Source organism: Mauremys mutica, chromosome 13 (assembly GCF_020497125.1).
Source record: "Mauremys mutica isolate MM-2020 ecotype Southern chromosome 13, ASM2049712v1, whole genome shotgun sequence".
In the NCBI taxonomy this organism is placed as follows: Eukaryota; Metazoa; Chordata; order Testudines; family Geoemydidae; genus Mauremys; species Mauremys mutica.
In genome coordinates, this window is record NC_059084.1 from 3,844,345 (window position 1) to 3,868,034 (window position 23,690).

Here is a 23,690-nt window from a genome sequence, read left to right on the forward strand (position 1 = left end):
TAAAATGTGGATATTGACCTCCTTTGTAAAGTGCTTTGAGATTCACTGATAAAAAGTGCTATAGAAGAGCTAGGTATTATTATGCCTTGTTTCTCTTATCTTGTTTCTCCCATGGTTGCATAACCCTCATCTCCTAGGCTCAGCTATACAAAACGGTGACCTGCCACTGAATTAAAGAGGTCCTTAGTGAAATAAATTTGCAAAGGTGTCAGAGTGAGTGAAAGATTGTGTATTTATTAAAATCTCACATAGTAGCAAATTCTATTAGATGTGAGGATCCCTTGTAAATGCAAGGAAATAGGCAAACGTACATATATTCTACTCTCCTACATAGATTTTACATCACAGGAATGTTGTGAGGCTTAATTAATTAAATGCTTACAAAGGGCTTTTGGATGATAAGTGGTATATAACTATAAGGTCATAACTATAAATGTTAAGAAGTTTTAAAAATTAAACATTTGGAAGAACTTAAAATGTATATTTCAGCAGTTTTTAAAGTATCAGATTGGTTACACAAACAAGATAATAGCTAGGTTTAGGGGGAGGAACTAGGTGACTATCTTTGTAACAAAGGCCCTAACCCTAACACTATAAATTCAACGATTTTCTCCTTTGATTGCCTTTAAGGAATTCTTCTTCAACTGGAAAATGCTATTGATGCTGTGCAGCTGCCAGCTAATGGAAATGGAGTCACTAAAGAAGGGAGGTAGGTGCCAATTGGTGCTCTGAGATTGTATTATCCTCCTCATTAGTGTGACCGTACGTTAGGAGAAGAGACTTCTGGCCTAATGAGACTGTCTCCAATGTGAGTTTCTCCTCCAAAGTTCCATATGAAAGTAACACCATGCTCTGAAATAGGGAGCCTCTGGGACAGCAAGTAGCAATAAGTGTTTAAAAGGTATACTAGCTGTTAACATTAGTAATATTACCCTAGCTCTGGGAACCAGCTTTTATTACGTAACTTTATTCAGTGGGTCCCCATAAAATGTTCCCCATTGTACTTGCTTACTTTCATGGTATTTCAGTAATTTATGTTTTTAAACTCTGAAGAGCATTTCAGCCTCAGATTATACTAATTATGAAATCTGTCAAATGTGACCGCAAATCAGTTAACCCCATGCCTTTAGGAATAGCGAGTAGTTTGTTTATTATATGATGCTTTGAATACAGTATTATCCTACTGTGATTGGGATTTTGCCGTTTAGCCTCTCACTATTTAGTAATGGCAAGGTCCAACCATATTGTAAGCTGGAAACTGCAGCTCCTATAAAAATAGTAACTTAAAGTTTGGAAGGTGTGGCATGGAGCGTGTGAGTGAATAATAGGGTATATTGAACAGGATGATGGTCTTTATTTGTTTCCGTCAAATGCTGGCTTGTGAAATACTGATTCATATTAAGGTACCAGTGTAACTACGTTCTGGTTGAGGTACTTCAGGCTGTACAGAACTGTTTGTAAACCAAAGGAAATTGTGTGTTGTAATAAGGTGTGCATGAAAAGTAATTGCAGATGATGTGGTGGTGAAGGTCATTGGGCTTTCAAACAAAAATATCCCAGCATTATCTCAGTTAATCTTGTAACAAAGTAGTTACTACTTTTATTTACCCTTATTGCTTATGGAGAAGGGAATACAGTGAACTACAAGGGCAAGGTATTGCTGTTATTAAATGTAGGGTTATTTGCAAAGTTTGTCCAATTGTATTTTTCTTGAATTGCAGCTACATCTTTGATCTGTTTGCAGAGGCCCAGATCACATTCCAAACCAAAACCTCCCTCCTGGAATCGCTGGAACAGATTGAACAATTTCTATCAGGCCGTAAGTGTAAACCTGTCACCATGGCTACTATGTATAGTTCTGCATGTATAGTTCAACAAATGGAAGCTTCATTATTTTGGGGGCATAAATGAGAAAGGGAGAATGAGCACTATTCACATAATGTTCTTCCTGTATTCCCTTTGCATGGGTGCAACATTAATTGTGCCATAGGCTTGTGAAAAGGCAGTTAAAAGTGTCCACCCACTCACCTCTGTCATAGTTTCAGCAAGTGGAAAACTGACAATTTGAAAATTGTTTATTCTCAAATGCCTGTTTACATGCATAGTCTGCAGGATCTCTGAGTGCTTCACTGATCAGGAAAGCGATTTTGCAGAACTATATATGCTACCTTCTTAACTGGGCAGTAATACTCAGTGGGAGGTGGTCAGGTGCCTGTAAGGGGCAGGAAGCCTTACCACTCCTAGAAGGGAAATGGCATAATGTTCCCTTTTGAAATATCTTATAAACAGCTAATATCCAGACTCTCCAGACTCTCAGTTTAGAGAACCTCCATTGAGATTTTGTCATTGATTATTAATGTATGTGAGGGGTATGAAAGCTAATTTACATTACAGCTTCTCAGTGCAGGGCGGAGATGGAACAAAATACTATGAAATCGTCATGCTCTTGTTGCACACCAAACTGTGCTGGCAATGTGCTGGTTTAGTTTATTTTTTTGTTATCCAGTGATGTTTTTGAGCCACTTTATTCATAATCGTGGTAGTGAGTGAGATGTGGATGTGTGCAGTGCACATTTGTGTGTGTGCATGTGTGCGCACGCGCTCAGGTATGGGTGTAAATACATATGTGCATTTGTCTACATAAAAAGTTAATATACTATCCTCTCTAGGTACTGGGATATTTACCAACACAGCTGGATTACATAAACTTTCAGACATTATTCAGGTAAATAATTCTGTGCTGCTTCTTCATTATAATTCTAAAAGATGGAAAAGATAGTGGAGGATGTGGAAAGACACCAAAGGTGTCTTTTTTTCTCTTTGAAGTGTGTTTGTTTAACTCTTAAGTATTGATGGGAGTTGACATACTATTGAGGGAAGAATTTCTACCTGACTATAGACTCAAACAGAGCTGCCTCCATGTGGCTTGTAGTTTGGTGGTGTGTTTCAGTAGAGATTTCATGCCTTTCACTGTAAGCATTAAGGTGTGAGTATAGCTGTTCTGGTTAGTTTTCTCTATTGAGAAATTGCTCCTACCTATGTAATTCAGTGGGGCATATGGAATACGAGTGAGAATCTACTTAAAACATCTAAATCAACACTATTCTAAATTTCCTTTGAGTACAGAGAATAGTCTCTAAAGGAAACTTCTTTGTGAGTTTCATTTCTTAACTTCCAGGACCAGACTTTCTTGGCATCTTGTGGACTGAAAGTTCATTTACAGGAAATACAGAACTGATTTGTGGCATTCAGAAGCCAGCTATAAAAGAGTTAGGCAGCTGTGTACTTCTGATATTTGACATAGTAGGAAATAAGGGAAAGTGAAAATCTGTTGATATTTCTCTGCACTATGATGAGATGGGAAGAGGCAATCTTAAAGATTCATATATAGCTCAGTGGTTTGGGCATTGGCCTGCTAAACTCAGGTTGTGAGTTCAATCCTTGAGGGGACTATTTAGGAATCTGGGGCAAAAATCTGTCTGGGGATTGGTCCTGCTTTGAGCAGGGAGTTGGACTAGATAATCTCCTGAGGTCCCTTCCAACTCTGACATTCTATGATTCTATAGATATAAACGTCCCTTTTAGAGGTGTCTGATTAAAGTATGATTCAGTTGTTTCTAACCTCCACCAGGAGGAGCTGAATCGTTGAGTTGTGCAAATAGCATGTTCAACCAGCAGTATTTGATTAGAAGAGATATTCCCATGAAAGAGTAAACTGCAGTTGGGGGAAAAATGTAGATAATCTTAATCTCTGTTCTTTTGATTTATTTATTGATTGTAAGGAACTTTTAAAATAGGACACCTATACAATGTTTTACAGCTGCATCTCAATAATACGTCAGAAGAACATGGTTGAGTACACTGCATTAGCAATCTCCCTCCTGTTGCAGGGCTAGAAAATATAAATATGCCTTTGAGGAAGAAAGTGGTTGCAAAGAGCTTAGAGGATACTGTGGACTAGTGAACTGAAGTTCATATCCTAGTTGACGTCTGAATTTGGCCAACGCTCTTGTTCTGAGCTATATCAGCGAAGTACACAATGAAGTTTGGAGAGCCAAGAGGTCAAACTGAATAGTAGTATCACAACTGTAATGCTTTCATTTTGGAACAGTTGCTGACATTTCAGATGGGGTCACTTTGTTTCCAGACTTTAACGATTTCAGGGCAGTCACCTCGATTGAGTCACTGTATGTCAGATTAAATTGGAACTTTCCCTGAAAGCTGATAGTGAAATTTGACTGCGCACTCTCCCAACTTTTCCTTTTCCTTTTTGGATCAGAACAGATTTTCCTCTGGCCTTTCATAGAGAGGTGGTGATAATCATTATAAAGATTTGTATACGTGTCTTGCTGCTTTGTTCTTGCTCATTGCTCTATTGTTTAATATATAGAAATCATTGATAAATTCAGTGTAAAGATTTGGACATCCAGGTAGAGATGCAAGAAATAAATTCAGACTGATGAATGACACTTAAACTAAACGAAAAATAAATGAAACCAGTGACCCTGTATAGTCGTTTGCCTACTCCCACCTTCCACTCCAATGACCCCGAGGACTGCTGTAGTTGGTTGTGACCCTCTGACTCCCTCTATTCACTGTAGCTCTAAGGATTTTCTTTCCCTCGTGGCTAGTAGTCCCCCGCAGCAGTTAACTTTCACTCTTTTTACTCAGAAAGCATGTGCCACACAGACTCTTTGCTGAGAGAAGATGCTGCTTGTAAATGTAAACTAAATTGTAGGAATCGCAAAAGTGCCAGAACTACTAGTAAAGACAGGAGGAGGGGGATAGGAGAAAGCTAGCTGTCGGGGGGGATAGCATGGGGGAACAACAGAAACATTCAACAAATTCTGTGAAATTCACTTTATCTGAAAACTGAACTGGATAACTGTATGCACTGCTCTGCATTTGGTAACAGCATAAACCACTCTTCTTATGTGCTTTTTAATTACCAAAGCACCCTAATATGTTAACAGCCTTCTAATTCAAATGGCCTCCCCTGTATTTTCTGTCTGTATACAGTACCAGCAGTAAATTTTTTTTATTTTTTTTTAATCTGGGGAGGGCAATATATGTCAGTCTGCAGTCTCCCTTCTTGCCAAAGACTTTATATGACTGTTACTTAGGCCTGGTCCACACTAAAAAGGGGGTTCGAATTAGGGTACGCAAATTCAGCTACGTGAATAGCGTAGCTGAATTCGAACTACTCACCCGTCCAGACGCAGCGGGGTCGAACTCCGCGGCTCCAAGGTCGACTCCGCCACCGCCGTTTGCAGTGGTGGAGTACCGGAGTCGACCGCGGCGCTTCCGGAGTTCGAACTATCGCGTCTAGATCAGACGCGATAGTTTGAACTCCGAGAAGTCGAACTCACTGCGTCGACCCGGACGGTAAGTGTGGACTAGCCCTTACTTTCCTCTTTACTGGGAATAATGTTACATTTTGTAGGCTCCAGCATTCCCTGTAATTACACCAGATACTTTGCTCTTAAACTTCTTGCTCAGTGGAATATGGTTGCATTCTTTTGACGCCCTGATGTTGTACTAAAATGTTGCTAACAAATTTATTTGGGCATAAGCTTTCATGGGCTAAAACCCACTTCATCGGATGCATGGAGTGGAAAATACAATAGGGAGGTATAAATACACAGAATATGAAAAGGTGGGAGTTGCCTTACCAAGTGGGGGTCAGTGCTAATGAGACAATTCAATTGAGGTGGAAGTGGGCTATTCTCAACAGCTGACAAGAAGGGGGGTGGACATCACTTTTGTAGTACTGATGAGGCCAGTGTAATCAAGGTGGCCCATTTCAAACAGTTGACAAGAAGGTGTGAGTATCAGCAGGGGGGAATTAGTTTTTTGTAGTGACCCATCCACTCCCAGTCTTTATTCAGGCTTAATTTGATGGTGTCCAGTTTTCAAATTAATTTCAGTTCTGCAGTTTCTCAGTGGAGTCTGTTGTTGAAATTTTTTTGTTGAAGAATTGCCACTTTTAAGTCTGTTGTTGGGTGTCCAGGGAGATTGAAGTGTTTTCCTTCTGGTTTTTAAATGCTATAATTCTTGATGTCAGATTTATGTCTATTTATTCTTTTGCTTAGAGACTGTCTTGTTTGGCCAATGTACATGGCAGAGTGGCATTGCTGGCACATGATGGCATATATCACATTGGTAGATATGCAGGTGAATGAGCCCCTGATGGTGTGGCGTTCACCTGTACATCTACCAATGTGATATATGACCCCCCCACTTGGTAAGGCAACTCCCATCTTTTCATATGCTGTGTATTTATACCTCCCTACTGTATTTTCCACTCCATGCATCTGATGAAGTGGGTTTTAGCCCACGAAAGCTTATGCTCAGATAAATTTGTTAGTCTCTAAGGTGCCACAAGGACTCCTCATTGTTTTTGCTGATACAGATGAACACGACTACCACTCTTAAACCTGAAATGTTGCTGTTTCCAAGTGATGTACTTGAAATGCATTTTGTCACCTGTACTTGGATCATTTGGCAGCATTCAAGTAGTTAATGTGTCTTCACTTCACTGGTGATTCTTGGAAACATGATAAGCGGTAATAGTGAATTTCCCAATAACTGTTTATTAGTTTTCCCATCAAGAATTGCATTCTTTGGCAGCTGAATAAACTCTCCCCCTTCTTCGAGAGTTGGAATTTGGCAGGAAGGGATGATCTTGTTTTCTATTCTGTAGTTTTCTAAGAAAAAATAACTAGCTTAGTACAGCAGAATAGGCAGCTCATTCATCATAGTATCTTTCCTCCCTCTTCCACCAATTGATTCACCTCTCTTACCTTAAAAGGAATTAGCCTTTCCTCCTCCCAGTAGCCATTGTTTACTGGTCCTGCTACGGTCAGCTGTGCTGCCAGAAAGCAAATATCCAAAAGCACATTACCGAAAACACCCCTCTGGAGGTCACTTGAAAGAGCAGAATTAATGTATTAACACTTCCTCTTGCATGGCAAAGATTGGACCAGTGGTTCTCAACCTGCTGGCCACTTGCGGCCCAGTCAGCACACAGCTGCAGTCCTTGTGACATCCCGAGGGCCATACAGGCAGTATATATATTGTGTAGATGCAGCCCACCTAACACAGAGAGAGCTGCAGATGTGGCCCACAATGGGTTGAGAAGCACTGGAACAGACATAGAGCTGTATTCCTAACAGTCTGCCAGCTCCAGGCCATCAACACCTTAAACAACTTCTATCTGTACAATCAGATTTGGGATCAAAGTACTTTCACACTGAGCTTCAGGTCGAGTGCTGTGCTGAATCTTAGAACCCTGCTCAGCTGGATGTGTGGTATGAACGTGTCTTGGTTTTGGTCAGCAGCGCTGAGCTCAGTGCTGCCTCAGCAGATGAATCAGGCTGCCTTTCAGACAACAATAGTGGGTCTCATGCCTAACAGTCAATCTAGTTGGGAACACGCAGTTCAGAAGCTCAGCACAAAGAGGAGCTTTCGTGGGGAGTCTATGGGATTTATCATGTTAAGTTTTACCCTTGTCAAAAGTGCACCAGTACCTTTGGGTTGAAATGAGTCTGTTAGGCAAGTGCCGCATCATCCAGAATTTACTCAATTTTGAGTGCCTTAGAACCTTTCTTTGCTGCTACTCATCCACTCCGTAGGAGTTGCTACAAACTGTCAGTGTAACCAGCTGCTCCTATCATGTCTGGTGAGATGGGCACTCCTACATTTTGGAAGTTATAAAAGTGAGGTATTTGAATTCCGGTCCCTCAGATCACTGGGCCAATAGAAGATTGGTTTGTAAAGCTGAGCTGTTCATGCATTCAGGTGTGTGAAATGTGCCCAGCCGTGTAAAGGGTGTTGTATTTCTATATCGATTCAATAGATATCATATGTATGTTCTGATATAACAGTAGCACTTTATGTCCATCTGTCTCAGTGATTTATAAAGGAAGGCAAGCATCAGTAACCCCATGTGGGGAAGATAAGGCACATTGGTTGAATTGCTTGCCCCGTGTCCCACAGCAATTGAGTGGTAGAATCAGCAATAGAAGCTGGGTTTTCTGACTCAGTTCACAGCTATTCTCTGGGCCTTACTGCTTCCTTGTTATACAACCCTGTTTTCAGGGGTATAACTTTTCAATTTATCATGTGTTTGTTTTTGTTCGTTGAAAAAAAAAATTGTTTTAAAGACATTTGCTAATACCCCTTTTGGCCACACTAAGGTTAATTTTCATTGGTTATACATTCCAAGAATGCTGTTTTTATTTTTTTCTTCACTATAATGGGAAACGCCTTCCTTTAACTATGGACTGTATTCTCATGAGCACTGTTAATGCCTTTTAAATGTCGCAAGAAACTTGGCTGTAGCAGCTGTAGCCTGCATCATTGCCACCTTGTGTATTTGTAGAATGTTTCTACTCATCATAAAATTAATCAAAATCCTGTTTAATTGTGTAGAATATAGAACCATAGAAATGTAGGACTGGAAAGGACCTCCATAGGTTATCTAGTCCAGTCCCCTGCACTGATGCAGGACTAAATATTTTCTAGACTTTACACATGCACTGTTACTTGTGTTGCTTGCATTCTCACAGATGGCTCACTAGTTCTGTAACTATCCATTTGTGCTTGCAAATATTTGTTTTGTGTACTCAGGTGTTGTAATTCTGTTCGTAAAAATAGATATAACAGTGAAAGTATATTTGACAATCAGGACAAATTTGTTTAAATACTAGCAAACCCTTTTAGGTTCTAATTATACATTTTAATACTTATTTCTCCCCTCTACTCAATAGTGTCACAGGTACTTTCAACTCACAGTGAAGAAGTCCATATGGGAACCTAAAAAGATTTCCTAGTATTTAAACATATTTGTCCTGATTGTTGAAGATACTTTCACCATTGTGTCTATTTTTGTGAACAGAATTACAGCACCTGAGTATGAAAAACAAATACTAAAAGATATATTTTAAAGTTATTGCAGCAGCAATCATTTTGCATAATTGTTTGTGACACGTTACTGATTTTGCTGGAGGCATCTGTTAAAATTTTCTGTGATTTATCCATCTGTTTCTTAGATTGTTTTTAGCATTGATCCTCCAGAAGGCACATCCAGCTCCATGCCAGTTCAATCAATATCCAAGTATTATAAGGTATGGGATGCTTGATGTGTTTTGGCACTTTCTCTTCCTTTCTGGTGTTCCGTGGACGGGCTTTTGTAGTCAAGAGCAGACAGTGCAGAAATCAGTGGGAGTGGGCTGTGTAACATCAAAGTATGTTGTTGAATTCCAGGAGATGAGGATGTATAAATCCTACAGGCGGGAGTCCAGCGGTTTTCAAGTATTCAAGTACTGCTTGAGATCAGAATCCATTGCTCAAGTTCCAGGAAGAAGGGAACATCTGATTTTTAGCTCTTAAATTTCTTCTAAGAACCTAGGAAGCATGAAGATGCTGCAGTTGTGATTTATGGGAAAACTTTGATGCCACATGTTTTTGTTTAAAAATTATGCCATGTCTGCACTATGGGAGCTACAGCGGCACAGCTGCAGCACCATAGCTATGCTGCTGTAGCATCATACTGTAGATGCTTCCTGCATTGATGGAAGGGTTTTTTTAAAATTGCAGTAGGAACTCCACCTCCCTGGGCCTCAGGAGCTAGGTCAGCAGAAGCATTCTTCCATCAACCTAGCTGCATCTAAAGCAGGGGTTAGGTCAGCACAGCTGCGATGCCTAGGGATCTGAATTTTTTACATCCCTGAGTGCCATAGCTATGTTGAACTAACTTTTAAGTATAGACTAGGCCTTAATGTATTCCTAAACTAATCTCTTGGGTGGCTCAAGTTTTGAAGCCCCAGTTAGTCCTCCGAACACCCTTTTTATTCACAAGACCTAGAGGGGATTTCATCCTCTTCATTCCAGCATAGGGAGTCCATGCATCAAAGTGTATTTGCTTTAAAAACATGACACTCCTCTTCCTTCATGTTTATCTACCAAGAGACACACACATGTCACCAGTAAAACTGTGTCAGCTTCCCCCAACCCCAAAAGAATTGGACAGTGTGAGAAATGGTGCATGGAAAGGTTTGAAATGAACTGTCCTACATAGCATTTGTGAAGTGCTAAACTTGATTCCTGTGAGAAAGAATTGAATTAACTATGGCACTATTTAATTTTTCTTTTCCCACACTAAATACAGTAAAACCCCGTCCATCAAAAGAGAAGAAGAGAATGTAATTTATTCCAATAAATGGAGAATGGGATACACTGACCTTTCAATTCAATACTAAATGTTAGGACACCTCTTAATTTTGGATAAATGGGTATTTTTGGATGATGGGTTTGTATAAACCAGGTTCCTACTGCATTTGGTAAATTGAATTGTGTGTTCAATCTTGGCAGATGCTCTGAAGGTTTTGGAAAGGGTCTGATCCTTTGAAGCATAGATCTCCTTTCTTTAGACTTTGAGGATTACAGACATCAATACTTTCCCTCCTTGTTGTCTGGCATTACTTTTTAATTGTAGCACGCAACTCCCAGGACCCTTTCCCACCTGCATTCTCTGTCCTACAGACCCCTTTGGGGTGTATGACATTAAAATGGTAGGGCTGGGGAAGAAATTCTAGCCCAGTAAACCTGTCCTCTTTTGGCTGATCTTAGCCCTACCTTCTTGCATTTTTAACAGACTCCCCCTCAATCCTTTCCTTCTCCAGAAAGAATATCTGTCATTCATACTCTTAGCATCAATCACTTTCCCTGACAGTTTACTCCATGGGTTTACCCCACATTTGAAATTATTCTACTGGTGTTCCTCCTTAACGCCAAACTGCTTATTTTTAGGTTGCCCGGTAGTTTTTTAACTCGTTACCTATGTGAACATTTTCTTTTGGCTTTTTCCTTTGCTTTCATCATTTTGAAATCATCTGAGATAGGATCACTTTTCACCTCAAATGAAGAAAAGCCAGTCTTTCCTCTCAGAAATTTTATTCTCAAGACTTAATATTTTTGTTGCCCTATATACAGCATCTCCTTCTAATAATCTTCTTCTTGTAACTCTGTACACTGCATTCCAATGGGAGGTGACAAGTGCCATACTAAATAATTGTATTATTTGGCTTTGCTTTATGCAGCCCAGGAAATCCTGCTCTAACAAATTGGTTCAAAATGGCAATTTGAGCGGTGGTGTGTTCCTTGTTGGATTTTTTGGGGGGTGAGTGGGAGGGGGGAGAAGAAATGAGGAAAGGCAAATGCCAAACACTGTAAGCATTATAAGAACTGCTGGTGAACCTCAATTATCCAGGGCTGGACCGAGGCTTATGGGGGTGCAGATATATCTGATTTCTGCAACAGTCTTTGGGAAGATGTTGTCATGTACCTATTTTTTCCACAGGTGCACATTCATATGGATACCAGTAATCAGAAAAAAAAGCAGAGGACAGACCTATGGAGTTCATCAATAACAAAAAAAGAAGGTGCAGGAGTGGGCTGTGATGGGAGGTTAATACAAAAGCCAGTTAACAAGGCCTTCCCTAACTTAAATATTGAAAACTGTCCCAGTGGTTGAAAATGCTAGTACGGCAAGCATTTCAGTCTGCAGTGTCGCATGTCGCTCAACAGGGAGCTCTCTGGCAGGTTAGGGAGTGCCATTGCAGGGCTGTGCGTGAAGCTCCACCTCATCTTCCTTGAATGTCAAAACGGCTGTGCTGGATGGGAAGGCAAAACAGAGTAGCTCTGTAGGGAACTTTATGGGCTTGCCTCAACACAAGTTGCACTGCTTTAACTGTATTAACTCAGTTAAATTGATATAACTGTGTCCACACTATAGGGGTTATATCACTTCATAGGTATTTAATACCAGTACACCTGTTCCTGTATAGGAATGGGAATAAGCTATACTGGCATAAAGCACTGTCCTTGCTAGAGGTTGCACAGGTATAACTATTTTTAAAAAATCAATCCCTTAACAAATAGTTATACCCATACAAAACTGTGGTGACTAGCCCTAAGAGGAAAAAGTACCCATGAGGGTTGGAGGGAAATACTGCAGTTTTCCTCTTGCCTTTAGTCTTCTTTGTTGCATGCTTTTCTGGTGTTAAAAGGTTGATTGAGACTGCAGCACTAGCTTTGTAAGACTTAACATCAGGAGCCAATAAGGTGTGAGGTTAATAGGCTCCTTGGAATCTTTGCAAGCCAGTGCAGTTATTTGTCTTTTAACTGTCTTTGTAGCATAAACTGTTGCTCAATGGGTCTTGAAGGTTCTGAATTATAGTCACTGTCCTTCTTTGTAAAGCCTGGTTAGAAACAGCAGGTCAGGTAGAGTTGTGGTTTCTCTAAGTGGCAATGGTAGCACATTACAGGGGCTTCTGCATGGGCACAAACACAGAGAACTGGGTTTGCAAGCGTACTGAGTGGACACATTTTTGATGTAACAAATAGAAGGCAACACTTTGGCCTCTTTCTATGTAAAGCTCTTTCTAAGAATAAGTTAGTGTTTATATAGAATATGTCTACACTGCAGTTAAACCCCTCCGGCTGGCCCATGCCAGCTGATGTGGATTCAGGCTAAGGGGCTGTTTAATTGCAATGTAGACATTATTGGGCTGCAGCCCGAATTCTGGGACCCTCATAGGGTCTTAGACTCTGGGCTCCAGCCCAAGACCAAATGTCTACACTTTAGTTAAACAGCCCCTGAGCTTGAGCCCGAGTCAGCTGGCACAGGCTAGCTGCGGGTTTTTAAGTGCAGGGGTAACATATACCTATCAATGTTCTGAGTTGTTATCTCAGTACAAACCTTTCAGTTCTGGCTGCGGAGCTGTAATTGGTTGTCTCATTCTAAGCCCCTATCTTTAGGCTCTTGCAATGTGCCAGAAAAACTACCCTTTTCAAATTAAATCTCCCATGTTTATTTTACCAGAGGTCCCATGCCAGTTAGCAGCGTCACAGCATCAATATGCTCTGTTAGGTAACCCTATTGTGAGACCTCCGTACTTAAGCACAACTGGGTGTTGTCATGGTGGAGCTTCAGCCTTAACTGTAAATTTTGAGCCTTTCATGATTAAATAGGGTTTTCTCCTGTTGTTGTTAGTACCGCTCCTTACATCTGTTATCTGGCACCATCTCAGTATAACTCTGCTGCAGAATGAAACACAGAATTCAGAAGCCAAGTTTCTCTCTGCACTTAAGGCTTTTTCCCAAGCCACTAAACCTGCTCCAAGTTGGATTTAATGAGGAAATAATCTCCCTAAAAAATAATCTGTTAATCAGGGCAAACAAAACAGACCTTTTGACAATCTCTGGGTAGAGCATTACGGTTCAGAAGTTATGTTAGGGTCCCTGTATTTAAATTTCCTATGGAAGATGGTGCTAGAAGGAAATAATTTGGTTGTCTGGAGGCCTCTCTAAGGATACATCTGCGGTGAGATTGGAAAATGTAATTTCCAGCTCGAGGAAACATACCCGCACTAGCTTGATTAGGGCTAGTGAGCTAAAATTAGAAGTGTAGCCTCAGCAGCATGAGCTGTGGGAGGGGTAGCCGCACAAGTATGTACCTAGGATCATAGATGGAAATGTACTCTGGGTAGCTAGCCTGTCCCCCCCATTGGCTGCGCAGCAGCTACACTGCTATTTTTAGTGTACTGGCTTGAGTAGCGCTAACGCACATTTCCTTGAGATGGAAATTACACTTCCATTTCCAGTGTAGACATGCCTTAAGAGTTTATTTTGTTTTGTTTGTGGTATCTGGTTTAATAATCTGGAAGCTGTTTGTTTTTTCCATATAAAAATATTCAGCTTGAGGCCAAAACAACTTATTTTTAGGAATATCAGTAGTCATAACACTTCAGCTGTTGTTTTTGGACCTCCACTTCTAAGTATTTCAATGAAATAAGTGTTGACTTTAGTGATGTCAGTTCTAAATGTAAGCGTAGTTCTCTGATAACTTGCACGTTTTGTTTTCTTCGGATATTGTGTAATCTTAGTTTTCTATTACAGGAATTCTCCTGGACAAATTTCATTATTGGGGGTGGGGATTGGGGAAGCGGAGCAAACAGCACAGTTTGTTTTGGTTGTTTATGTTGTTTGGGTGTTTTGTATACATCAGCCTTGCAAAATTGTCATGAAAATCTTCCACAGTTTACAAGGGACAAAATATTTTCTTTACCACTTCTCCAAAACAAAAAAATTTCTTCATGACAAGCTAGTTAGTAGACTTACAACATATACAAATCCTACAGATGACAAAAATAGCCAAAATCAAATATTTCCTCACATAGGTGCTGTAATGCTTCTGTTAGGATAGTCTGTAGGAATGCTGTCAGATGCCTGAAAAGTGCTGCTTTCCAGTGGATTTTATGGGGATCTGTCTTGGCTCAGCTCACTAAGAAGAGTTCAGCACCTTGGGCTAAATTCTCGCTTTGGGCTACTCATATGCTCAAAAAGTCACAACCAGTGGAGGAACCACATGCTGTAGCTGTTGTGGTCCAATCCTGTCTCCTCCAGAATCCATGGAATTGACACTCTGAAAGCCCCCTGCATGTTCAGAGAGGGAGGATGTTTCAGGGGTGGGTTTATGAGTTGGAGGGGGGTGTTTCCTCTCTCTCAGCCTCCCACACTCACCCTCAACATCCTCCTCACCTGGGATTACCTGTGCTCCTTGCTTGAGTGTGTCTACTCACCTTGTGTGGGCACTCTCTCAGACCTATCCACATACAGGTCCAATTAGAGACTGCCTCCACCACGCTAATTTGCACCAGTTTTGGTGTGTAGTGGAAGAGGTTTGCTCATAGTCTCTGAATATAAATCTCCAAGGTTTCAGTATCTCCTGGGTGTGTTTGCCCAAAGGGCTGTGTGCGGGACGGAGTGTGGAGAATAAAACATTGGTTTAAAATAATTTTCCCGCCTCTAATGATGGGTACTTAGTGACTCACTTGAGAAGCACAGCTTGATCAGGGTTGGAAGAAGCTTTCAGTTAGTTCCCTTACAGAAGTAACAATTGCTGTCTTTGGACCAGGAGAGCCTCGTGTAAGGGATGTGTAATGGGTGATGTATTTGGGCTCCTCCACAGGCTCAGGCCTTCCTTCAGTCACTCCTTATATTCAAAAGTGGTGTTCATTATTCAAAAGTAATGTTACATGCTTTTCGACCATGTTGCCAGGATGGATAAAAACACCGCTGCACACTGTGCTCTCACTCTCCATCAACATATGAAGGGGTGCACATCTTGACCCTACCTGATGCCGCCTGTGGGGATGCCCCAGAGATTCGTGGATTCATAGGATTGAACCAGTTCTGGGAACTTCTCTATACATGGTGCCCGGTGCGACACCATCAACCTTGGTTACTCTGGCTGGCACAATCGTCCTTAGTAGACTGTGTGTTTGAAGATGACAACAGTCTCTTGTTGAAATTAAAAACTACTGAAATTTGGGTGGGTGTTGACCTTTCAACCTTGCTTTGAATTGTCAGACTTAAGTTCAGAGACAAGCTGAAACCACAAACCCCAGGTCCAGACACCCCTAAACAGGTATGAAAGCTTAGCACTAGGTTCTTGCTTTGTGGTTTGTGCCCATCTCCAGTTATAGAACCTCAAACTCTGGTTTACACCACGAGCAACTCAGACATATGGTCTCCACTGTATAAACAGACCTCAGTTCTTAGTGTTTTATTTTCTATTTGATACAGGAAAGGTCTTGAGCTACTGGTGTTTCAGCCCCGGGTACAGCATGCATGAGCTGGTCCGTCAGGGAGTCCGGACAATCATTCTCACTAGTGGGACCCTCTCCCCACTCTCCTCCTTCACCATGGAAATGCAGATGTAAGTTCATTTTTTTTCTGTGCAAATAAAGTCATTAGATGGCATTATTTACTGTTTGTAAGCCAATCTCATGGGCCTTATCTCATGATTTTTGAATGCTTGGGGTTGGAAATGAAATAACGGCTTGGAACTGGCATGAAGAGAATGCAAAGTAATGCACATTGGTAAAACATAATCCCAACTATACTTATAAAATGATGGGTCTAAGTGAACTGTTAGCACTCAAGAAAGAGATCTTGGAGTCATTGTGGATAGTTCTCTAAAAACGTCCACTCAATGTGCAGCAGCAGTCAAAGGGAACAGAATGTTGGGAATCATTAAGAAAGGGAAAGATAGTAAGACAGAAGATATATTGCCTCTATATAAATCCCTGGTGCGTGCAGATGTGGTCACCCCATCTCAAAAAAGATGTATTGGAATTGGAAAAGGTTCAGAAAAGGGCCATAAAAATTAGTAGGGGTATGGAACCGATTCTGTGTGAGGAGAGAGTAATAAGACTGGGACTTTTTGGCTTGGAAAAGAGATGACTAAGGGGGAATATGATAGACGTCTATAAAATCATGACTGGTGTGAAGAAAGTAAATAAGGAAGTGTTATTTTCTTCTCATAATACAAGAACTGGAGGTCACCAAGTGAAATTAAAAGGCAGCAGGTTTAAAACAAAAAAAAGGAAGTATTTTTTTCACACAACACACAGCCAACCTGTGGAACTCTTTGCCAGAGGATGTTGTGAAGGCCAAGACTGTAACAGGGTTCAAAAAGAACTAGATAAATTCCTGGAGGATAGGTCTATCAATGGGTATTAGCCAGATCACTTGATTACTTATTCTGTTCATTCCCTCTGGGGCACCTGGCATTGGGCACTGTTGGAAGACTGGGCTAGATGGACCTTTGGTCTGACCCAGTATGGCCGTTCTTATGTTCTTACATTAGAGATCATCTCTCTCCTGTTTCCTCAGTCCTTTCCCCGTTTGCTTGGAAAATCCACATGTTATTGATAAACACCAGATCTGGGTGGGGATAATTCCCAAGGGACCAGATGGAGGTCTGCTCAGCTCTACCTATGAAAAAAGGTAATCAGCTCTTTGTTTAAATACTGTCTTGGGTATCAGTGTCTGAGTTCTGTTTAAAGGAGAGTGCTTGTGGAAAAAGTGATCTGCAAAGTTCACTTAGATAAACAGGCTTCTAATTAGTAACAGGAAGCAGCAGAAGGTGAGGTTATAGAGAAATGTTATGCTGCTTCTACATTTTGGTTTGTGCTTAGCCAATCTGGAAAAAAACAGAGAATTTCTATGCTGAGGAAAAAAAGAAACATAAGTGTTGCCTAGAAAACTGAAGACCTGAAATTAAGGTTCCCCCTTTTGTTCTGTTTTTCTATTCTGTAATGTCATTTTTTTCTTAAAAACCTGTTTGTAGAACTTTAAGAAGTAGTTTCATGCTTTGAGTGCTTTATGTATTTATCAATTCTTTACAAGAAAGTTATTACCTAACAGAGTGGCACAGTTTTGGCACCATCGTATTCACCTCTGTGAATGGGTCTTTAAAGTTTCTGGGGTGAGGGGAAGTTTTTCTGCATATCATACATGTTTTCCTATTTTAATTACCTTTCCAAAATATTCAAAGCAATTATATCCTGATACTTTTTCATCCATTTTAAGTTCAACTTTATATCTACATTCCCCTGGTTAAGACTGCTTTTGTTTGGGTTTAGCCGGGGCAGATGTGGCCTTTTTAGTGATACTCAGTAAACCAAAACCACTGCCCATAGAAGAGTTTTTACCACATAAAAGGAAACATGCCAGAGATTCCATGAAGTTCGCTGTTGCTGTTGATTCTATGTGAAAGGCACTCAGATACTACAATGATGGGTGATAATATACAGTCCTATGATAGTGTGTTGCTAATCCAAGAAACTTAGTTGGCCTGCCATTTAAGTTTATTTTGATGTAAGATACCACTGAGTTTTTTCCTTTCCACAGTGTGTTGTGTGGCGTAAGCGATGCATACAGTGTTTGGTGTAATTCCTGCGATTTCTCAAGGGTAATAGCATCAGAATGTAGTAATAGTTGTTCTTCGAGTGCTTGTTCATGTCCATTCCAATCAGGTGTGTGCATGTGCACGATGGATGGAAGAATTTTTTCCCTTAGCAGCATCTGGCAGGCCGGCCTGTGCACCCCCTGGAGTTGCGCCTTTATGGCGTTCAATATAGAGCGACCCACCACCCCTTCAGTTCCTTCTTACCACCAGTGACAGTTGGCTGGAACTTCCCTTAGCCCTTGCTTAGCAGGCGCGTTCTGTAGTCATTGTATATAGTTACGGTAGCGTCTTCTTTATATTAGAGTTCTTAGTAGAATTGTTGGGGGTTTCCCCCAGCCATCCTGCCTCCCCGTAGCTGTGGGATGCCATGGTCCCTGGGGTTTAAAAACTCTGTGGCCTGCGCGAAGGGCATTCAAAGAGTGATCCACACTCATCGTGTTTACGGTGCTTAGGGGAAGGCCACCAAAAGGATCACTGTAAGATCTGCTCTGAGTTCTGCCCCAGAACTCTTAAAGGAAGGGAATAGCGGCTTATGGTGATCCTCGTGAAGGCAGCCCTACGCCTCCACTCCAACCCAGGCTCAGGGGACCTGGCTCCTAACGCTTTGTCCTCGACGCGGAGCACCCCGGCACCGTTGTCAAGCTCTGCCCCAAGAAAGGACTCGTCCCAAAATGGTTGGCACTGACAGGCACCTCACGAGGCCCAGCTGAAAGCAGGCACCGACCCCACTGGCTGGTTGCCTTAGAAGAAAAGGAAGCCAGACAGCTGCTCTGGAGCCATGTGAACTCCTGCCCAAGTAAGGCAGTTGAGTCCAGCCCTCCTCTCAGTCGCAGCTACAGCTCCCTTCAACGCCGGAAGCTTACCAAGCCGCTCGGGACCTCCTGCACCTTCTCGCCTCCCAGGAAGGAAGAACCTTCAATACTGGCAGACACCCCTCCTGCCCCCTGGTGCAGTCCAGAGTGAAGCCAGCTATGATGTCAAGGTACTCCCCCTCTCCATGTCCCTCAGCACTGGTTCACTCGGACAGAGAGCCTACCAGCTCCCCGAGCTCTCAATGCTCAAGGCACTGAGGCTCAGCTCCTTCGAGTTCTTCCGTCTCAGAGACCTTGGAGTCAGAGTCTGACGCCTATCGCTCCGGGAGAAGCAGGAGCCACAAATCAAGGTCCGGGAGAGACAGGAGGGAGCCCCAGAAGTGGCCTCTGCAGTGGCAGACCCACCTCAGTGGCCCTTCTGGACCCTCTGGGCCTTTCACCAAGGACAGGGAGGAATCCAAGGTCACTGCTCTGCAACATCTTCTGGGGCCTCAGCCACTTTTGTCCCGCCATCAGCTATGCATCTGCCCTCGGCACCTGCCCACACCCCAGCGCCTCTGACAGTGGCACCATCGTCGACTCCAGCACCGACCTTGGCACTGACCTTGGCAGCGTCCTTGCGCCCATCTTCCGTGCTGGCACCGTTGTCAACGTCGACTACGATGCAGGAACCGATGGCCTCAGTGCTGAGGGCCCTCCGCCTTCGTCGGCACCTGCGAGTGGATTGGCATTGGCTCCATCAACAGTTCCTCCCATTATACTGATGATGGCGTCAACTCTTGGTCCAGTGTCTGCAGCTCTGGCACTGTCTGGCACACCACTAGCACCAACGCTGCCCTGAGAGTCTCGGGACCCCCTGGAGGCGGATGGCAGGGAGCATCCGCTCATTATAAAAGCTTTCTCCTCTTCGTCACTGGATGAAGCATTGGCGGTTACAGCCGTAGCCCTGGCGCTTGAGGACAACAGGGTGCTGCAGCAGTTGCTGTGCAGGGCTGCTCAGGGTCTGGGCATTAAGGCCAAGGAAGTGGTAGAGGAGGCTGATCCCATGGTGGACATCCTCGCACCCTCAGGACCTTCCCCTATTGTCCTTCTACTTACTAAAACCATTGTAGACACCACCAAGACCCTGTGGCAGACCCTAGCTTCCTTGCCACCCACTGCCAAGCGCAATGAGAGGCATTATTCATGTCCTCCAGAGGGTTTGAACCTTTATACTCCCTCCCACCCGCCCACCTGACCCTCTTGTTGTGGACGCTGCTAACCAGCATGAGAGACAGGGCTTCCAAGGGCCCTCCCCAAAAAACAGGGAGGCTTAAGTGTCTAGACCTGGTTGGGAGAAAGGTCTGTTCTACAGGGGCTCTGCTGCTCCATATCTCTAACCTACAGGCCATCGTCAGCAGGTACTCGTTCAACATCTGAGCGGCGATGGCCAAATTTATGGAACTCCTCCCGTTGGAATCCCGAACCGAGTTCTTGGCATTGGTGGAGGAGGGGAAGCTAATATCCCAGGTTTCCCTCCAGGCTACATTGGACGATGCTGGTGCTGCCACTAGGGTCATGGCAACTGGGGTAGCCATGAGTAGGGGCTCCTGGCTCCAAGTCTCGGGGCTCCCTTATGAGGTCCAGCAAACTATTCAGGACCTCCCATTTGAGGGTGAGGCTCTTTTTTCTGAAAAGACAGACAAGAGGCTGCACAGTTTGAAAGACTCACAAGCCACCCTCAAGTCCTTGGGTCTGCACACTCCTGCCACACAGCAGAGACACTTATGACCGCAGCCTCCTCTGAGGTTCCATCAGCAGAATCAACAGGATGGTTCTCAGAGGAGGAACAGGAGTAGCAAGAGGAGGCAACACCTATCCTCAGGCTGCCCTCTGACCCTAAACCGGCCTTTTGAAGGTGCGGTCGAGGACGGCGCACCAAATCAGAAACTGGATCTACCCTGCCTTACCTCTTCCTCCCGACTATCCCCTTTCTACACTGCATGGTCCTGTATCACTTTGGACCTCTGGGTGCTCAGCACGGTAGAGAGGGGATACTCCATTCAATTCTTTACCCTCCCGGCCTTCCACCCCCATTTCCTGTACCTCTTCAGGGACTCTTCTCACAAGCATCTACAAATCCAGGAGGTGCAGTTGCTCCTATCACTTGGGACAGTGGAGGAGGTTCCTGTGGAGCACAGGGGCGAAGGCTTCTATTCCCAGTATTTCCTAATACTGAATGCCAGTGGCGGCCTCAGGCCTATCCTGGACCTGCGAGAACTCAACAGGTTCGTGAAGAAACTCAAGATCTGCATGGTCTCCTTTGCCTCCATCATCCCCTCACTAGATCCAGCAGATTGGTATGCCACCCTCTACTTGAAGGACACGTACTTTTACATTGCAATCACTCAGCCCCACAGGAAGTACCTCAGGTTTGTTGTCAATGGTACCCACTACCAGTTTACTGTCTTCCCATTCAGGCTGTCAGCAGCATCTTGAGTATTCACCAAATGCATGGCAGTCATCGCCGCGTTCTTGTGGAGGCACCAGGTACAGGTGTTCCCGTACTTAGACAACTGGCTGATCAAAGGCCGCTCCAGGACCAAGTGGAATCTCAGGTCACATTTATCAGAGCCACCTTCGAGAGCCTGGGTCTACTCCTAAATGAAGTAAAATCGACTCTCCTGTCCAGAGGATAGAGTTCATGGCAATACTGGACTTGACCCAAGTCAGAGTATACCTGCCACAGGTGAGGTTTCAGGCCCTCAATGACTTAATACGAGGCATCATGCAGTTCCCCACCACTACAGTGAGAAACTGCCTGAAACTTCTCAGGCACATGGCAGCTTTTACCTACCTGGTGTAGCACACCAGACTCAGGCTTCGACCTCTCTAGTCGTGGCTTGCGTCAGTGTATCGCCCAACCCGGGACAGCTTGGACAGAATCGTGACCCTGCTTCGTCCGGTCCTCGACTCCCTCCAGTGGTGGATTGACGCTCAGCAGGTGTACTCGGGGGTTCCCTTTGCTGCCCCACAGCTATCTCTGTTGTTGGTGATGGACGCATCAGACTTGGGCTGGGGAGCTCATCTGGGAGACCGCAGAACTCAAGGCCTCTGGTCGCAAGCAGATCTGTGTCTCCACATCAGTGTCAGAGGACTGAGAGCGGTGCACCTAGCATGTCAGACATTCTGTCCTTACCTAACCGGGCAATGTGTATCAGTCATGACGGACAATACAACAGCAATGTTCTGTATCAACAAACGGGGGGTGGTGGGAGGTGCATGTGCCTCTCCCCTGTGCCAAGAAGCCCTCATGCTGTGGGACTTCTGTGCAGAACATTCAATTCACCTGCAGGCCTCAGACCTCCCCGGGGTTCAGAATGAGCTGGCGGACCACCTCAGCAGTTCCTTCCACAGCCACGAGTGGTCCCTGCACCCGGACATCACAATTTCAATCTTCCAGAGGTGGGGGTTTCCGCTGCTAGACCTTTTTGCCATGTGACGCAACAGGAAGCGCCAGCAGGTCTGCTCCTTCCAGAATCACAGCCCAGGCTCCAGCGTGGATGCATTCCTCCTCCATTGGGGAGGTTCTCTCCTGTCCACCTTACCACCGATACCGCTCATTCACAAGGTGCTGCTCAAGATCCACAGAGATCAAGTTTGCGTCATACTGGCCCCATCAGCACTGCTACATATCCCTCCTAGACATGTCTGTGGGAGCCCCGATTACCTTGCTGCTTTCCCCAGACCTTCTCACACCAGATCATGGACATCTCCAACACCCAAACCTCCAGTCGCTCCATCTTATGGCGTGGAAGCTCCATAGTGAAATTTGTTAGAGCTTTCCTGTTCAGACCAGGTTAGACAGGTCCTCCTTGGAAGTAGGAAGCCCTCTTCGAGAGCCACGTACCTTTCCAAGTGGAAGAGATTTTAAGTCTGGTCGGTGCAGTGCCAGTCAACCCCGATGCTGGCTTCAGTGCCACACATTCTGGACGACCTCCTCCATCTGAAGCAGGAGGGTCTTGTTGTCTTCCATATGGGTGCACTTAGCCGCCATCTTGGCCTTCCACCCAGGCGAGCAGGGCTGCTCACTATTTGCTAACCTCATGGTCAGCTGATTCCTAAAGGGGTTCGATAGATTATACCCTCGCGTCCGTCAACCAGTTCCTGCCTGGGACCTCAACTTGGTCCTTTCTATGCTCATGGGGCCCCATTTTGAGCCTTTAGCAATCTGCTCTCTGCTCTACCTCTCTTACAAGGTCACGTTCCTGGTAGCAATAACCTCGAACAGGAGGGTGTCCATGCTCAGGGCCTGGACATCAGAGGCTCCCTACACCATGTCCTATAAGGACAAGGTTCAGCTCTGGCCTCACCCTGCTTTCTTCCCGAAGATTATCTCTGTTTCACATCAACCAGGACATCTTCCATCCCATTTTCTACCCTAAAACTCCACTCTCTGGATATCCGCAGGGCGCTGGCCTTTTACATTGAGAAAACGAAACTATTCAGAAAGTCAGTCCAGTTGTTTGTAGCAGTGGCAGACAGGATGAAAGGTCAGCCGGTTTCATCCCAATGCATCTTGTCATGGATCGACCTGTTCCCACACCTCCGATCATGGCGCACTCTACCAGGGCACTGGCTTCATCTACAGTGTTCCTGGCTCAGGTTCCCACCAAGGAAATCTGCAGAGCTGCAATGTGATCCTCCATACACCCTGTGAAAGTAGAAAAAGAACTGACAGGAGTTTAAAGGAAATTTCAATGCAAACAGTCCCCTCTGTAAGCAATTGTCAGGCTAAGCTGTAACCCTAATAACGCAACATTTGTAGAAGCGAGAATTGTGAGAGATGAGTGGGGAAAAAACTGTGTAAAAAGTTGTTGCAACCTTAAGTCAAATAAGTATGAAATGTAGACTATAGTTAAATTGGTAAAAAAAAAAAAAAAAAATCAGAATGATTATAAACAAAATGCAGCTGTTGCACATTATTGTTTGTAAAAAATGGTATAAATGCTTGCTGTAATTGTTTGTCTAAAAAAAACCAACCTGTTTAGCTCTCTCCCTCCATGCAATTGCTAAAA

General features: G+C 43.7%; 1 protein-coding gene across 8 annotated transcripts in view; it reads left to right on the plus strand.

Annotated features, from left to right (window-relative positions):
* RTEL1 (regulator of telomere elongation helicase 1) overlaps positions 1-23,690 on the plus strand; it is a 115,956-nt gene that overhangs the window by 22,418 nt on the left and 69,848 nt on the right. For all 8 annotated transcript variants that reach the window (XM_044985237.1, XM_044985240.1, XM_044985242.1 and 5 more), the window contains 7 exons: positions 631-709; positions 1,722-1,819; positions 2,670-2,725; positions 9,054-9,128; positions 11,363-11,444; positions 15,652-15,784; positions 16,744-16,857. In XM_044985237.1, the coding sequence (XP_044841172.1) occupies positions 631-709; positions 1,722-1,819; positions 2,670-2,725; positions 9,054-9,128; positions 11,363-11,444; positions 15,652-15,784; positions 16,744-16,857 (637 nt within the window). The remainder of the gene's footprint in view (positions 1-630; positions 710-1,721; positions 1,820-2,669; positions 2,726-9,053; positions 9,129-11,362; positions 11,445-15,651; positions 15,785-16,743; positions 16,858-23,690) is intronic.